Here is a 13,337-nt window from a genome sequence, read left to right on the forward strand (position 1 = left end):
CTCCCAGCTCGGACCCAGGCTACACGGAGACCTTGAGTTTGGCTCCCAATTTAGCGGGTGAAAAGACTGTGGGTGGTTGGGTAGGCAGGGGCCCCTGGCTGGGACCCTTTCTCTGGAAGGGAAAGATGCCCTGGATCATGAAATTTGGCCCTTGGCAACAGAGGTCAGGTCCTCTGATCCAGCCAGCTATTCCTTGTCTGCTGGATTTCCTGGACCAGCATAGCTGGAGCCCATGGCCCTCCCCTCAGCATCACGGAGAAAACATCCCATGAAGATATACCAGCGGGGAGCAGGGCCCAGGGTGAAGGGCAGAGAACTGTCCTGCAGTCAGACACCACAGCTAGCTGGGGGTCCAACTTATTCCATCATCAGCTGTGACCTTGGAGGATGGTGACAGGGCCCCATGGCAGCCCAGGTGGCCGAGCTGTAGATGTCTCCTCTGTCACTGTTTTCCCGTGACACACACATTACCAAACAATAGAACAGAGGACCAAGCCCAAACCCACTGTTGACCCTTTTATTAGACTCCGCTTAACTATTTCCTTCACGTGGAGTCATTTAATCTTTATAACAGTTCTTTGATAGGAGTAGTGTTGATTCCCTGCCCCCATTTCAAATATGGAGAAACGAAAACTTGAGTTAAAAGAACTTATCCATGACATTCGTTTGCTTGTTTATCCACTGAAAAAATAATGGCTGAGCATCTACTAATGGTTTGTTTCTGTTCCAGTCTCCCAGCTAGTATGTGGCAGAGACCGGCTTGAACCCAGGGCTTTCTTCCTCCAGGACCCGAGCATGGGGGACCCCCCCCCACACACACACACATTCTGCTAGTCCAGGGGTCAAGGGCCTCTGGGCATCTCCTGGCCCAAGGTTGGCCCCACCCACGCCCCTGGTAATGCTGGCCTCTCCCCGCAGGAAAGCGAGGATGCTGTGAAAGCTCTGGCTAAGGAGAAGGACCTGCTGGAGCGCGAGAAGTGGGAGCTGCGGCGCCAAGCCAAGGAGGCCACGGACCACGCCACAGCACTGCGCTCCCAGCTGGACCTCAAGGACAACCGGATGAAGGAGCTGGAGGCGGAGCTGGCCATGGTGAGACCCCGCCCCTTCGCCCACACAGGCTGGGGGGCACCTGCCGGAAGTGGTGTCATGTTCTGGGAGCAGGAGGTGCTGGGAAACAAGGCATGCCAGTGGGTTTACGTGGGAGTCCGGAGGGGCGGGACTAAGGCAGGGGGCGAGCCCTGGGATGCTCGCTCTGCTTTTTTTCGTGTCAACCACACAGCCTTCCATCTGCCTGCGGGGGGCCAGGCAGGCCCTGGGAATGCTGGGAGAACATCCACTAACATTTGGGAGGAAAAACACCACAAAATTAACAATGGTTATCTCTGGGTAGTAAGATCAGAAGTGGCTTCTATTTCCTTTTTTTTTCCCTCCCTATTTTTCCACACTATTGTCTTATTGCTTGGATCTTCAAGGGGAAAAAATGTTATTTTTTTCTAACTTAAAACATACTTCAGAATACTTCCAAACACTGTGTTTTCCTCGGAGATGTGCAGCCTGCCTGTGGAGGTAGAGTCTAGGTGGTGTTTTCAAGCTTGGTCAGGCAACAGAACCAAGGTCCAGAGCCCTAGAGTTCTGTTCTGCCTTCTCCTGTGTGACCTTGGGCTGCTCACTGAACTTCTCTGAGCTTCCATGACCTTTACCTGGTCCTGGAGTGGAGGTGAGGATCTTTATTCCACCCTGCCTTCCCACCAGATGTTTGAGAAACTCCAGGGACCTCATGGTTTAAAGGGCCTTGAAACTGCTGCTGCTGCTAAGTCACTTCAGTCGTGTCTGACTCTGTGCAATCCCATAGACAGCAGCCCACTAGGGTCCCCCGTCTCTGGGATTCTCCAAGCAAGAACACTGGAGTGGGTTGCCATTGCCTTCTCCAATGCATGAAAGTGAAAAGTGAAAGTGAAGTCGCTCAGTCGTGTCCGACTTCCAGTGACCCCATGGACTGCAGCTTACCAGGCTCCTCCGTCCATGAGATTTTCCAGACAAGAGTACTGGAGTGGCAGGACCGTTCACCCATCTGGCTCTCAGCTCCCTCAGGTGTCAGTAGGGATACCTGCATATACTCCATGGCTTTCCCAGTGGCTCAGATGGTAAAGAATCTGCCTGCAATGCAGAAGACCTGGGTTCAATCCCTGGGTCAGGAAGATTCCCCAGAGAAAGAAATGACAACCCACTCCAATATTCTTGCCTGGAGAATTCCATGGACAGAGGAGCCTGCATATACTCTATAGGGCTCTGGTGAGGGTTTCAATGAAATAATGCAAAAGAAGCACTTAGCCGCTCCTGTACATGGTGAGTGATGATATGACAACGGGAAGGTTTGAAATAGTCACTTCTTTCAGGACCAGGGGTTGCCCAGGGCAGGTCAGGATCCGTGGGCCACTTCCTGGGACCAATCCCACCCTCTGCCTCCTGGGTCTCCATGTCCAATGCAGACCCCTAGTGGTGAGAGCTTCCCAGGCTAGAGGAAGTTCCATCTCCTGGGTCTCTGGGATCTTCCCACCAGTGGGGTCAGTGGTGCTGGCGGCCCTGCTGCCACATACAGACCAGACAAAAACCTTTTAAGTTGTAGATCTAGGAAGGGGGCTTGGGGGGAGACAAGACCGCTATTCTGCCAAGTCTTCCTGGTGTCCTATGGATGGACAGATGGGTCCTCATGGCCTTGGACCACGAGCTGCAGGCATGCTGGGGAACTCTGGTGTCTTTCAGGACTAGGAGCCAGCTCATCTCTACTTCCACTCACCATGCCCGGGTGACTCAGCCTGCTTTGGTTCTAAGAGCCTAAGGCCAGTGGCACTTAGGCCCTTGCCTCCTCCCTCTGGCCAGTTTCACACCTCTCTGCTAAGTGTGAATAGAGAGTGAATATTTGCAGCTCAAGGTGGTGGGTTTGCTGTCACATCAACACAGCCCATGACAGCCCCCGTGTTGGTGTGTCCACTTGCCTGGAGGTCCCCTGTATTGCAGAATTTCACAGCCTGGAGGCCTCCAAGACTCCGGTCAGTGCTGTCTGGCTCCCCTCACTGCACTGCTGGCCAGGTCGAGAGCAGATGGAAGGCACTTTCCCTGCGTGTGCGCCCCAAGTCCTTGCATTGTAAGCAACAGAAAGCAGCTCTGGCTAGTTCGAGCACACCGCGTGCACTGGAAGGAAGTCAAGAGCTCACAGGTGTGGTGGGGAAGTGGAGGGTCAGCTTGGAAACGGGCCAAAGCCAAGGCAGCTTCAGCCAGTGGGGAAGCCACGAGTCCATCTGGAATGGTCTGCTCAGTGACCCCTGCCAGGAGGATGAACCTGAACCCTTTGTCCTCTGGATTTCACTTCAGGTTTTAAAAGGCTGATCCAGTACAGGATATCCAAATGGCCCATCTGGGGTCACCTGCTTACTCCTGTTCTAGGAGTTCTGGCTATGGCACCAGTGATGGGTCATTTCATTAAGTGACCTGCCCACAACACTGAAGACCTGAGGCAGCTGCCAGGTGAGGGGCGAGCAGGCCGTGTCCCAAATCAGGAATCATCCCTCCCCTACCCAGCTCCACACACCCTATGCAGCTGAAAAGGGCTGCTTCACTTGAGTAAGAAAAAGACAAAGACACAGCTTCCCAAGAAATGAATACCTCTCTTGGTGTTTGGTGACGGGCACCTGAGGCTCCCACCCTTGGGGAGGGGACATCTCCTGATGACAACTCCTGGCCAAACTAGGCATTCCCACCCAAGGAGCAGTTTCGCTTCCACAGCCACACTGGCTCCACGGGACCACCCTGTGGTGGTGGTTTTGTTAATTTAAAAACTGTTCAGCATGCTGTTTTATTGAGATACTAGTCACATACCATAAAATTCATCCTTTTATGATGTACAATTTAGTGGTTTTTAGTATGTTCAGAAAGTTGTACAACCATCACCACTATCTAATCCCAGAACACTCTCCTCCCCCTAATAAGAAACCATAGCTGTTAGCAGTCACTCCAGTGAGCTGTATATTCTTACTGTGCCCATTTCACCGATGTGGAAACAGGTCTGGCGTGCAAGAGGCTCACCCAGAGCTGACCAGAGAATTGAGAGGCAGAGCTGGGAGTCCGGCAGTCCTCATGCTCTGTGATGGGAGGCCTCTAAAAGGATGCCCAGGTGCTGGCCTGGAGGAGACACCCCCTCTTAGCAGTGAGCAGGCCGGAGACAGGACTGCCAGCCCAGAGCTCACAGGCTCCCCCCCCCACCCCAATCCCGGGTGCAAGGCCAGTTCCCTGGAGCCTGGTTCCCAAGATGGCCTAGACTTTTGTTGTTTCGTATCAACGCTGCTTCTCCAAAACAGGAAACAATTCTTAAGTTTACCATGTACACTGTTACCAAGGCTGCTCACCCTCCACACTGTTGACATTTGGGGTCAGAGAATCTGGTGGGGCCATCCAGTGCAGTCGGTTGTACAGCAGCACCCATCCCTGGCCTCCACCTACTAGACGCCAGGAGCACCTCCCAACTACGGGAAAGTCTCCAGACATTTCCCAGAGTCCCCTGGATGGGGAGAGAATTCACCCTGGTGAGAACCACTCCTCTATAGAGCAGGATGTTTCTCAAGAATGGACTATAGGATTCCCTCGTCTCGGCGTCTGTTTGCGCCCTGGTTGGTCAGTTCTAACAGAGTCCCAGTTTGGGTCCTGCATTTTCTGGCCGTGTGACCTTTGACAAGTAACTTAACTTTCTGAGCCTGTGTCCATATGTAGAAGACCTTTCTCCTGGGGTGATTGGGAGGTGCGGTGATGAGGGATGAAGGCAGGCTCACCTTCCACCATCAGTGGACGTTAGCTGTTCTTACTGATGTTGGAGACCATCCTGTGCTCAGGCCACCCCGAGATGAAGAGTTGTGGATTCTCGTGTCCTGTCTACTAGCCAGTCATCGTGTGACCTGGAATGGCCTGGGCCTCAGTTCCTTCATATGTAAAAAGTGACAGCTGTCACATGCCCAGGCAAGGCTGGCACAGTGAGCACCAGTGAGAGGCAGGGTCGAGTGGCAGGGGGACCAGGGTGGTTTGGGTTCCTTTTTTAACAGCTGTGCTCTGGGTTGGCACCACCCCTGCCCTCCCTCTAAGGAAATCAGCCTGGCCACACAGCACACTTCCCAGGCCTGGACCACTGCCATTCTGGCCCAGCAGACCAGCCCTTGCCCACAGCCAGCTCCGAGCATTGGGCCTGAGCTCAGACCCCCCCAGCCACACATGTGAGGGTCAGAGCCTGCCCAAGCCTGACGTTGTCCCCCATAGCGCCTCTCTCCACCCTCTGGGGCGCTTGGAGAAGGTGTGGACCCAGTGTTGCCCTATCAGCTCATTCTGGTGCCTCCACGCTGGACCCACTGCCACCACATCCTGAGATCTGGGACAGGGTCACAGTAAGCCCAGGAAGACAGTCGTCGAGTCCGCTCGTAGCCAACGTGATGCCTCTTTAGTGCAAACTCGGCGTTTGTGCAGCTGGAGTCCACCCGAGCTTGACCTTCTCATGTTTCCTTGAAAGGTTCCTGCCCTGAAATCCTCCCAAGCTTTGGCGGGAGAGATATCCCTAGGGGGTCTTCCCCACCCAGGGGTCAAATCCATGCCTCTTAGGTCTCTTGAATTGGCATGCTAAGTTGCTTAAGTCGTGTCTGACTCTGTACGACCCTCTGCACTGTGGCCTGCCAGGCCCCTCTGTCTGTGGGGTTCTCCAGGCAAGAATACCGGAGTAGGTTGGCATGCCCTCCTCCAGGGGATCTTCCCTACCCAGGGATCAAACCCACATCTCTTACGTCTCCTGCATTGGCAGGTGGGTTCTTTACCACCAGTGCCACCTGGGAAGCCCCTCAGGCCAACTCTCTGACTGGAAACACAGCCTGGCCTTCAGGCAGTTAGAAACCTGAGGGGGAGGAGGGCAGGGCTCCACACTCCTCCTGCCTTCTACTTCCTGGATTATCCAATCTCACAGAGGCATAAATAATCCTAACAGCCTGCTACTGTTGGACAGCAAACCAGACAGTATCCTGGGCCTTCCTGTGAATTATTCCATGTCTGACTCCTACTTTTGAAGTGGAAACTGTTTCATAATAACAGTCACTGACATTTATTGAGCCTTTTTTTTTTTATTAAACCATAGGCCAAGTGCTCTCCATAGCAACCATGTTTCCTCATCAGACAGACAAGGGTGTGAAGGCACAGGCGAGGGGGCCTCTCTCAGGATCCCCCAGCTAGGAAGTGGCAGAGCTGGACTCAGATCCCGGCTGTTGGATCCCAGAGGCCAGGCTCCAAGGCGCTATACTGGGCTTCCTTGTCCCACAACTCCAGGGGGGCGCACTTACAGATAATGATCCCTCTCAGTTCCCCATCTTACCGTGAAGACCCTGAGGCTCAGAGTGGTGGAGTAACTCGCTCCAGCTTACACAGCAAGTCAAATAGTAGAAATAGAGTTGGCTCCATGTTCTGTCTGACTTTTGTCACACGAGGGTATTTGAGCCAATTCACCAGTTCCCAGGAGCTCAAAACTGTGGGTTCAGGGTGCCCAGCATGGCGTGTAGGCTCAGAGAGAAGAGTGAGCTCCTAGTGTTGAACTGCATTCAATGGAGGAGATTAGTAGAGAAATGTGCGGATTGCCACCAAAAAAAAAAAAGAAAAAATGATCCAGTGCAGCATCGAGAGAGAGAGAGAGAGAGAGAGAGAGAGAGAGAGAGAGAGAGAGAGTGAGAGAGTGTGTGTGTACATGCAAGTATTTTAAGTTAGACTTTATATGCCTCATCTGCAGTTCACATCTCTGTTTTGCTCAGTCTTGGGAGATTTAAACTCACGGGTGGACAGTTTGTGACAGGTTCCTGTGCTCAGAACTCACAGATACACCCGCCCCATCCTACAGGACTAAAGGTAGGCTCCTCCACATTGTCAGGCAGGAATAATGCCAAGTTGCCAGCTGAGTTATTCCTAGAAGGTGCTGCTCTCAGGCCGAGACAGAGGTGAGGCTCCACCTGGGAGAAGGAAGCCAGGTGGAGACAGGAGAGTGGTCCTGCCCGGGCCTCTTGCTGGGCTGCCTCAAGGGGCTGCTCATTTCAAGGGGTGACTTGGACTTGCCTGTGCTTGCCATGTGTGTGGCTGGGGATGCTTGCAAGAGAGCAGAGCTGAGAGTCAGTTATCACTGATGGCAGGCTGACCAGGTGCTCACTTCCCACCAGAGCCCACCTGTCCGGCAGCTAAGCTGGGTCGGGCAGAAGGAAGCCAGGGAGTGGGGCTGCCAACTACACAGAGCGGAGCCAGGATGGAGGGCTGGGAGGCCAGGTGCATGGATAGCTGGGGGGAGAGCAGATGTGGTCCCCAGTGAGGCGCGGTGGTCCAGGAAACACGTCCATGATGCTGGTGGGCCTGCTGCAGACACACAGCAGCTCCAAGACACAGCCAGCCTGGCTCCTTCCTTCAGTAAAAGGATTGCTCCGTTGTTCCTGTAGTAACTGAACAGCACAGATTCCCTGGGCTGTCTGTCTGGACGTGGCAGAGACCTGCTTCCAGTCCCTCTGCAGTTTTCCTGAGTGCTTCACTCGTTGTGCCCATTCCCAAGCCAGGTGCTGGGGATCCTGTGGTGACCACCACACCCCACTCTCTGCCTCATGGCTTCAGAGTCTGCATCACTTGTGCTGGTTATTTCCTTGCCCCAGAGGAGGGTGGGCACCATAGACAACCATGGGGCTTCCAGGCTTGGGGCCCAACTTTGACATCATACCTGCTGTGCACTCCTAGAGAAGTTACTTAACTTCTCTGAGTTCTGATTTATCTTCTGGCAAGCACAGCTAATCCTGCACTCCCTACTTGAGACCCAGGGCTGTACACTTGAGTACATGATAGTTTTCTAAACCAGGTGGAGATTATCACCTGGCTAGTGGATGAGAAGCTAACTCCTTCAACTCAGCCTCTCTCTGCCAAGGGGGTTTATATTCCCTGGGGGCTGGCAGTGGAAGGGAAGTGATTTCATAGACTCCGGGCATATCCAAGCTAGAGAGAACACTAAAGATTGGTCCAAACTTTTCATTACACAGATGGGGAAACCGAGGCTCAGAGAAGGCAGTGATTTATCTAAAATAACACAGCTGGTCAATGTGATGAGGCTGTATCAGGCTTTAGGCCAAGGACTTCATTTCTCAGCTGAAATCTCTTTCTCTGCCTGGAGGAGCCCAGGGTCTTGGGGTATGGAAAGTTCTGGAGCTAGGAGAGAGATGAGATGAAGTCTTTCCATTTCATCTGTGTTCATATTAGGGGCAAAGCCAGCACTCGTGGTGGCCCTGCCATCTGTTCTCAGTTCGAGCCCATGGGCCCCTCCCCTGGCATGAGCCTGGGGAGTAAGTGGGGAAGCAGAAATTGACTATGATGGGAAGACTAGGCATTAATACATTTCTAATATGTACCCTTTTTCTTCCCTGAATAATTTGGGATGACTTCTAATAAGACCGCACCCCCCCCATACCCTGGTGGGGAGCTGACCCAAAGCTCTGTGACCTCAGCCACGAGACAGAGAAAGGAAGACCTGTCTGATTACTGGTGAATAATCACCTGCCCAAGCTCAGCCCCACAGTGTCCCAGATTTCCTTGTGTCTCACGTGTTCTCATGGAATCCTGAGAGCCAGGCTGAGGGTCTGCCCTGTTCCCAGCGTGTGTTGCACAGCACCTTGCGAGGGGGTCATCACAGGTTGAATTTGGGAGGAGGTAAGGGGGGAAAGGGTCAGGAATAAGGAGGGCATGGTAACCCACTCTAGTATTCTTGCCTGGAGAATCCCATGGACAGAGGAGTCTGGTGGGCCACAGTCCATGGGGTCGCAAAGAGTGGGACATGACTGAAGTGACTTAGCACAAGGAAAAAAGGGCAAAACACCACTTTCTTACCATCTCATTCAAATCCCAGCTGGTCCTTAGAGACACCAAAAGAATGGGTGCCAAGTATGTCCTGCCTCCCCCTTTGTGGTCTGACTGTGTGTTGGCAGGAAGTAAAGGATGACTAACCCCAGAGCACACCACAGGTGATGTGCTGATTGGCAGGTGGTGCAGAGCTGGACATGCCCTGGTGTGTCAGATGCCTGGCTTTCTCAGGATGGTGGGTGACGGCCCAGCAGTAGGCAGACAGGAGTCCCCTTGATCACATGGCCTTCTTCCTGTTCCCCGACTCTCTCTCCAGGCCAAGCAGTCCTTAGCCACACTGACCAAGGACGTCCCCAAGCGGCATTCACTCGCCATGCCCGGCGAGACGGTGCTTAATGGCAACCAGGAGTGGGTGGTGCAGGCAGACCTCCCGCTGACCGCAGCCATCCGGCAGAGCCAGCAGACTCTCTACCATTCACACCCCCCCCACCCCGCGGACCGGCAAGGTGAGTCCAGCCCAGCCACAGCTGTGGAGGCATCTCAGGAGGCGAGCATCCTCTTTCCACACTGCAGCTGCTTTTGGAGGGGGGTGGGGGGGGGCGGAGCAGAGGCCACGGCTCAGGGTAACTGAAAAATCAGAATGATGGACCTCAAGTGTAGCTGGATACCAAGGTTCAGACAATATCTGGGTCTGACTCGCTCCATCCCTCAGCTCTGCCTGCCTCCATTTGGCCTCATCTTTAGACTACTTCTTGCTACAAAACACAAAACAGTCGCCAGTAGTTTCTGGCTTGTAGGGCCCCAGCAGCTCTAAAGTCTTAAGAGAAATCTTTCTGTGTATAGTAAATCCCAAAGACGGACTCTGATTGGCCAGCCAGGGTCACATGCCTATATTCAAACCAATCACTGTGTTTAAAGAGTGGTTACATTGATTGGCCAGCCAGGTCATATGCCCACCCCTGGACCAATCACAGTGTCGGACAGTGGACACACTGATCCTCCCCGTCTGGATCACATGGGCATCCTTTGGTGGAGGAGACAGTAAGAGTTCCTTGATTGACAGCTCCAGATAATCACTGGATGTGTGGGAAGAGCAGAAATAAATGTTAGGGGTGTTTGCTCCAGGCACTGGTGGGGAGAGGGGCTCAGCCTCTGGTCAACATCTAGACCCACCGGCTACAGTACAAGCCCCAAACCTCTCTGCACATCTGCAGCACACTTGGCTCCATTTTTCTGTCCCTCCTGTGAGTGGCACTTATGTGACAGGTGCAGGTCAGAGACAGGCAGCTCGCTCCTGGAGCCTGTGGGTCCTGCTGTAACTTAGCTAGGAACCCAAGCTTCTGACTCCAAAGTCACCCACCCCACCCCACCCCACCCCACCCCACCCCCACTCCACCTTAGGGCCCCTGGCAGCAAGGAGCGCCTCTCAGTAATGTAGCCCTCACTGCTGAGGCGCTGCCTGCACACCATAGGCCCTCAGTCTTGTCCAGCAGTAAGTGCTTCCTCCATCCAGGGCCAGCGCCAACAGCCAGGAGAGCGATCTGCTGGGGGAACTCTGGTGGGCTTACAGGCATTCAGCTGCTGTTAACTGAGCACCTACTACATGCCAGGTACCACGAGTTCTGGGGTTGGACATGTATAAGACACCCAGAATGCCCACCCTCATCAAGCTGGCATTGTAGGTGTGAAGACAGAAAACACATGTAACTAAATTGACAAAGTATGATTACAGATCTTAGTTCAGGGAGAGAAATCAACAAAAAGCAGGTGTTTTGATGGGGAAAAAAAGACAGTGGGGAGAGCTGATAATTGGGTGGGGAGAGGTTTCTCTCAGGTCAAGCTGAGACTTGAAGGATGAGAATGTGCCCTATGGGCAGCAGGACCAGGGAAGGCTGAGGCAGGAGGGAAAGACTGCCTGTCGGGCACCATCCGAAAGCCGGTGTGACATGAGCTGAGGCTGGTTGGAGGTGGGCAGGGCTGAATCCCTTCGCTTGCAGGAGGACTGCATTTCTACCCCCAGGTAAAATGAGACCGGTTGCCTGGCTCTTACTGCAGTGAGGAGTGGAGGCCATCTGGGAGACTGCCATGGTCTTCTAGGCAAGAGACAGTGGTGACCTGGGTTAGGGTAGTGGTGGGGGGGCTAGAGAGAAGTGGCCAGATTTAAAGCTGTGTTTGGAGGTGCTGCCGCTGATTGGCTGTGGGGTGAGGGAGTGAGAGAGAGAGAGGAGCCAGTGGTGGCTTCAAGGCTTCTTGCTTGAGAAACTGGTATTGACCAGCTGTTAAGATTGCACCAGGTCTAGGTAACATCCAGGCAGCAGGAGCATTGTGAAAAACAATCACCAAGGTGCCTGAAAACTTGGCCTCTTCTCTTCATCCTGGTTAGGAGAGGGCCTGTTGGATCCAGGGACTGGAGATTCTTGCCAGCAGCAGTTCTCTGGTGATGTGTGGGGCTGTGGAATAGAGGGGTGGAGAGCGGAACAAGTCTCTTTTATATGTCTCAGTATTCCCATCTGTATAATGGATTGTACAACCTGCAAGGCAGTGAAGGCACAAACATCCTTTCCCTCCCCCACTCACCAACTGTCCCTGCTTTCCAGCAGTCAGGGTAAGCCCCTGCCACTCCCGGCAGCCCTCTGTCATCTCCGACGCATCTGCCGCTGAAGGCGACCGGTCGTCCACGCCAAGCGACATCAACTCCCCCCGACACCGGACACACTCCCTCTGCAACGTAAGGCCAGCAGCCGCAGGGCCCGGGCCATGGGCCCCACCTGGAAACCTCAGGGGTGGGGGTGGAGGGGTGAAGACCTACCCGCTGTTTCCTCTCGTCCACCCAGGGAGCATTCTGGCGGAGGCATTTCCTGTTCTGTTCTTTCCTTTTGCAAGAAGAGATGGATGTGGGGAGAGAAAGAAATGAGGCCTGTTGGCTCCTTGTGTCCGGGAGGGCGAGGAAAACACAGAGGAAGGCGGGCCTGGGTCAGCCACAGGGGCTGAGCAGCCTGGGCTTACCTGTGGTGGGCTGTCTGAGACCATGGGCGTCTCCTCCCAGACTACCTTCCGAGCTCAGGATCTCACCACCACCATCACTCCCATTTCCCCGTAGAACCAGCTCTTGGTCCTTCATCCTGGAATCAGCCAGACTTTTTTTTTTTTTTCTAATCTCCAGGAGTTTTTGCATGTTTTGCTTCTGGAGAGGCATCCAGTGAATTTGTTCTAAGTTTGTTTGCTTTGCTTACTTAATCACATGCTTTTTGATTGTATACTGGGTCCCAGCTACCAAGAGGTGCAGGTCAGTAGCCACCTAACTCTTGATGACTGGTGGGGAGACAGGCTTCCCAGGAATGGGGGCGGTGAACAAAGGCATGTGGGTCAAGCGTCTGAGGACAGGAAGCCTCCACATCAAGGCTCGAACATGAAACACTGGGGTCAGGGTATCACATGGTTAATAATCCATGGGGCTCCCCTGCCATGTCCTAAAGACACAGCAGAGTCAGGTCTTCAAATGCACAGGCAAGCTTTCTCAAAAACTCGGTTTATGTTGTTCTATTAACCACTGAGATGGATAATAAAAAAGAAATGAGGTGGATATAGTGGGAGAGGAAGACAGAATAACTGTTACTTGCCAGTGGGGTGATTACCTGGAAAACCTCAAGAGAATAACCTGAAAAGCCATTACACTAATAATGAGAAGTATATATCAGTACTGGTAGAATATCAATTGATAAAAATCAGTAACTTTTCTATATCAGTAATCATAATGGAAGCAATTTTTTTTTCAAATCTACAATAACAATGAAAAGCACTTAATTGCTAAGACTAAACTTGAAATGAGTTGCCTCAGCCTGGTGGTGTAGGTGATAGGACTGCTGGCCAGGGCCTCTCGAAGCCAAGTGAGGATGGGAAGGGGGCCTGAATCCCACTCAGGACTGGGATTCTGTTTTCACTGGGGCTTCACTGAAGCCTTCACTGATTCCTTCCTTCACTGAAGGAAGCAATCTGTTCTGCTCTTGCTCCCAGGAGAGAATTCTGATGATAAAGGCTGTCCTGACAGAACCAAGGCAAGAAAGGTTTGGCCGGTAGAGGGTCCTCTGACATTATTGTTTTTCTGAAGAGTCGCTGCTGAGTTATACCTACAGCCAGCACTGCCATTCATTCTTACTGTGGGCCAGATACCCCGTAGTACCTGAGCACACCTCAAATAAGAAGACCTTCCCAAGGGCCATATTTTGTCTTCCCAGTGGGGTTTTGACAGTCAAAATGCCACTGGGAAATCCACCCTGCAGAAAGTATCCTTTAAAGGCCTCCAGAATTGCATTTGGCTCAAATCTAGCCTTTGGTGCAACTTGGCCTTGGCACATAACCTGCTGCTACAGAGAGCAGGTCTGGCATGTTTATTCCCAAGCTCACTTTACACAGGGCCCTGCTGCTAGGCAATGGGTGCTTTGATA

At 53.0% G+C, this 13,337-nt stretch overlaps 1 protein-coding gene across 7 annotated transcripts in view; it reads left to right on the plus strand.

Moving 5' to 3' along the window:
• KAZN (kazrin, periplakin interacting protein) overlaps positions 1-13,337 on the plus strand; it is a 1,309,273-nt gene that overhangs the window by 1,240,279 nt on the left and 55,657 nt on the right. For 4 of the 7 annotated variants that reach the window (XM_070474075.1, XM_070474077.1, XM_070474079.1 and 1 more), the window contains 3 exons: positions 919-1,089; positions 9,209-9,398; positions 11,490-11,620. In XM_070474075.1, coding sequence (XP_070330176.1) covers positions 919-1,089; positions 9,209-9,398; positions 11,490-11,620 — 492 coding nt within the window. The remainder of the gene's footprint in view (positions 1-918; positions 1,090-9,208; positions 9,399-11,489; positions 11,621-13,337) is intronic. The other 3 variants (XM_070474076.1, XM_070474080.1, XM_070474078.1) reach the window with 3 other exon arrangements.

Source organism: Odocoileus virginianus, chromosome 11, assembly GCF_023699985.2.
Source record: "Odocoileus virginianus isolate 20LAN1187 ecotype Illinois chromosome 11, Ovbor_1.2, whole genome shotgun sequence".
NCBI classification, from domain to species: domain Eukaryota; kingdom Metazoa; phylum Chordata; class Mammalia; order Artiodactyla; family Cervidae; genus Odocoileus; species Odocoileus virginianus.